The sequence below is a fragment of the Montipora capricornis genome, chromosome 6 (assembly GCF_036669925.1).
Source record: "Montipora capricornis isolate CH-2021 chromosome 6, ASM3666992v2, whole genome shotgun sequence".
In the NCBI taxonomy this organism is placed as follows: domain Eukaryota; kingdom Metazoa; phylum Cnidaria; class Anthozoa; order Scleractinia; family Acroporidae; genus Montipora; species Montipora capricornis.
Window position 1 is genome coordinate 53,738,958 of NC_090888.1, and position 2,500 is coordinate 53,741,457.

Genomic DNA, 2,500 nt, shown 5'->3' on the forward strand with positions numbered 1-2,500 from the left:
AAATGATGACGTCATATGCCCTAAAATTCACCACCAAGCGTCATTTGCACAAAATTATTCACATCATCTGGACATGCAATACTGTTCGCACATGGGTTTTCTTTTCAAGCTTGTTCCTTCGGGACTCAGCTCAAGCCAAAATTTACAATACTTCCAGGAGCTAAAAAGCAAAACAAACATCTTTCCTTATGGTGAATGCATACTTTGGAATAATAAAGCAATAACTATCGATAACCATTCTTTATTTTGGAAATCATGGTTTGCACGTTGAATTTGTTGTATTCAAGGTATCTTGAACCCCATGGAAACTTCTTGACAGTCGACCAATTTCAAAGTAAATTCAGGATCAAAATAAAGTATCTACACTACTTTCAGCTGATTGCGGCTATTTCACCGAAGACGAAATTCTGTTTTATTTACCGATCATCTAAAGACGATAAATTGAGACAGTTTTCGTATAAACTACTACATACACTAATCGTATCCAACAAAGAAATTTAAAAGTTCGGATTCGCTAGCGATGCAAGCTGTACATTTTGTCCTTCCGCTGACTCAATTGAGCCTGCATTTCTGAACTGCAATACCTCAACACCAATGTTCACCTCTTTAACCAACAAATCATTCTTAATGACGTTACCGTGACCCGCCAGTTATCTACCGGCCCCCTTAAAAAGAAGCCTATCCCTATTTCTTCTTTGTTTAAAGCAGTATATTTACAACTGCAGATGTTTTGAAAGGAAACCCAACATTTTAGAACTCCAAAAAAGGGTACTATTACAATGGAACATGGAAAAGTGTGCTCCTCACAAAAGTCGCTCCTCTCTCGGCCGTAACTCTTTTATTTTTTATTTTTTTATGGCGGTCCGTGAAATCTAAAACTTACACTTAAAGTAAACAGCCTTTCGATAAAAATCAAAGTTCAAAATTTTGCCTTTCAGGTGTTAAGCAAACACGCTTTCAAATTCCGTAAGACTGAAAAAAAGGAAGAAAAAGGAAGTGATTTGTTGATCATAGTAGCACTTTAAAGTACGATCTTCGTTAACGTGCTCTTATTTTCTCTCTGAATCGTTCAATTTTAAAAAATAGGACCAGGTCACTACGCTAGTTTTAATTTACAGAAGGTTATATACTCATTGTAGCCAGCTCGAAACTACTCAAAACCCATGGGGTCAAGAAACGTTTCGCAACCGGAAACTGAAAACACACTTGGGCGTTTTGCACTGATCGATAGACTGAAAACAATTTTAGGGAAACTGCGAGAAAATGCTTTGATTGCAAATAGTTCATATCGTGGCCTCAAGGCCTTGCTTCTGTGGTGGCTTTTCGATTTACTTTTAAGAGCTTTTTTTCAAACACGATTCATTTGGTATACCTTACAGCGCAAAAAGAAGACTTAAAGAATAAAAAAATAACCACTTTTGCCAAAAATGAGCTTGAAACTCACTGTGTTGAGCATGCGCGGCGGTTACTTAGCGACCAAATCCTCACGTGATACTTCATGTTGTGTGGGCTCACTTAACCGCAGTGGAATAACTGTAAAGGAATGCGCGTGACAGTGGGCTCGAGTCACAGTCAGCGAACATATCATGGGGCATGTGGTTTGAAGAGGGCCGTCCAAGGTTGTGGACGGCGGTTGGATCAAAGTGAGTTTCGACCCATGGAAGAGGTCCCTTTTCTCGTACTCGTCAGCCCAGTGAACGCAAAAGAGAAAGAGACCTCTGCTAGCAGGGAAATCCGTTTTGATCTCAGAAGGTTGTTTAGTTTTTGAGGAAACCATCGTTTATTTTTGACAAATATATCAATCCTTACTGAGCATTTTTTCTGGTAAATGTGTTTCGCTTCAGTCGTTTTTTTTTAATTTATAAAACTAGTGTTAAATTTCTCTACAATAAAATTTTAACGGCATGATTAAAAAGGCGCGGTGGCCTCATGGTTAGTGCGCTCGACTACGGATCGAGTGGTCCGGGTTCGGTTCCTGGCCGGGGACATTGTGTTGCGTTCTTGGGCAAGGCACTTTACTCTCACGGTGCCTCTCTTCACCCAGGTGTTTAAAGGGGTACCGGCGAATTTAATGCTGGGGGTAACCCTGCGATGGACTAGCATCCCATCCAGGGGGGAGTAAAAATACTCCTAGTCGCTTCATGCTACAGAAACCGGAGATAAGCGCCGGCCTGATGGGCCTTCTAGGCTCGTAGCAGACTTTACCATGATTAAAATGTGCGAAATATGATTCAACCGCAGCTTTGGCGAAACTTATTGGAGATGATGACAAGGCTGCCTCAGCATCCGCCATGCTGTCCTACAGGTAATAATGCCCCCATCATGACGTGTAATGTTGTGGTTTAGTTGGTATGTTCTCTCCAAGAGGTTCTGTAAGGACAAGCGAAGAGCCGACCTCAAGCTAAGGCTATTCCGATTCTTTTGCCTTTAATAAGCGTCTCAAAGTGTCCCCTTACCTTTCTTTCCAACTACAGCGTCACTTGTGTTGAGAAACACAAGA

General features: G+C 41.0%; 1 protein-coding gene across 2 annotated transcripts in view; it reads left to right on the forward strand.

Moving 5' to 3' along the window:
* The window catches only part of LOC138052493 (midasin-like), a 139,948-nt gene that overhangs the window by 86,693 nt on the left and 50,755 nt on the right, over nucleotides 1–2,500 (forward strand). For both annotated transcript variants that reach the window (XM_068899014.1, XM_068899015.1), the window contains exon 57: nucleotides 2,242–2,305. In XM_068899014.1, the coding sequence (XP_068755115.1) occupies nucleotides 2,242–2,305 (64 nt within the window). The remainder of the gene's footprint in view (nucleotides 1–2,241; nucleotides 2,306–2,500) is intronic.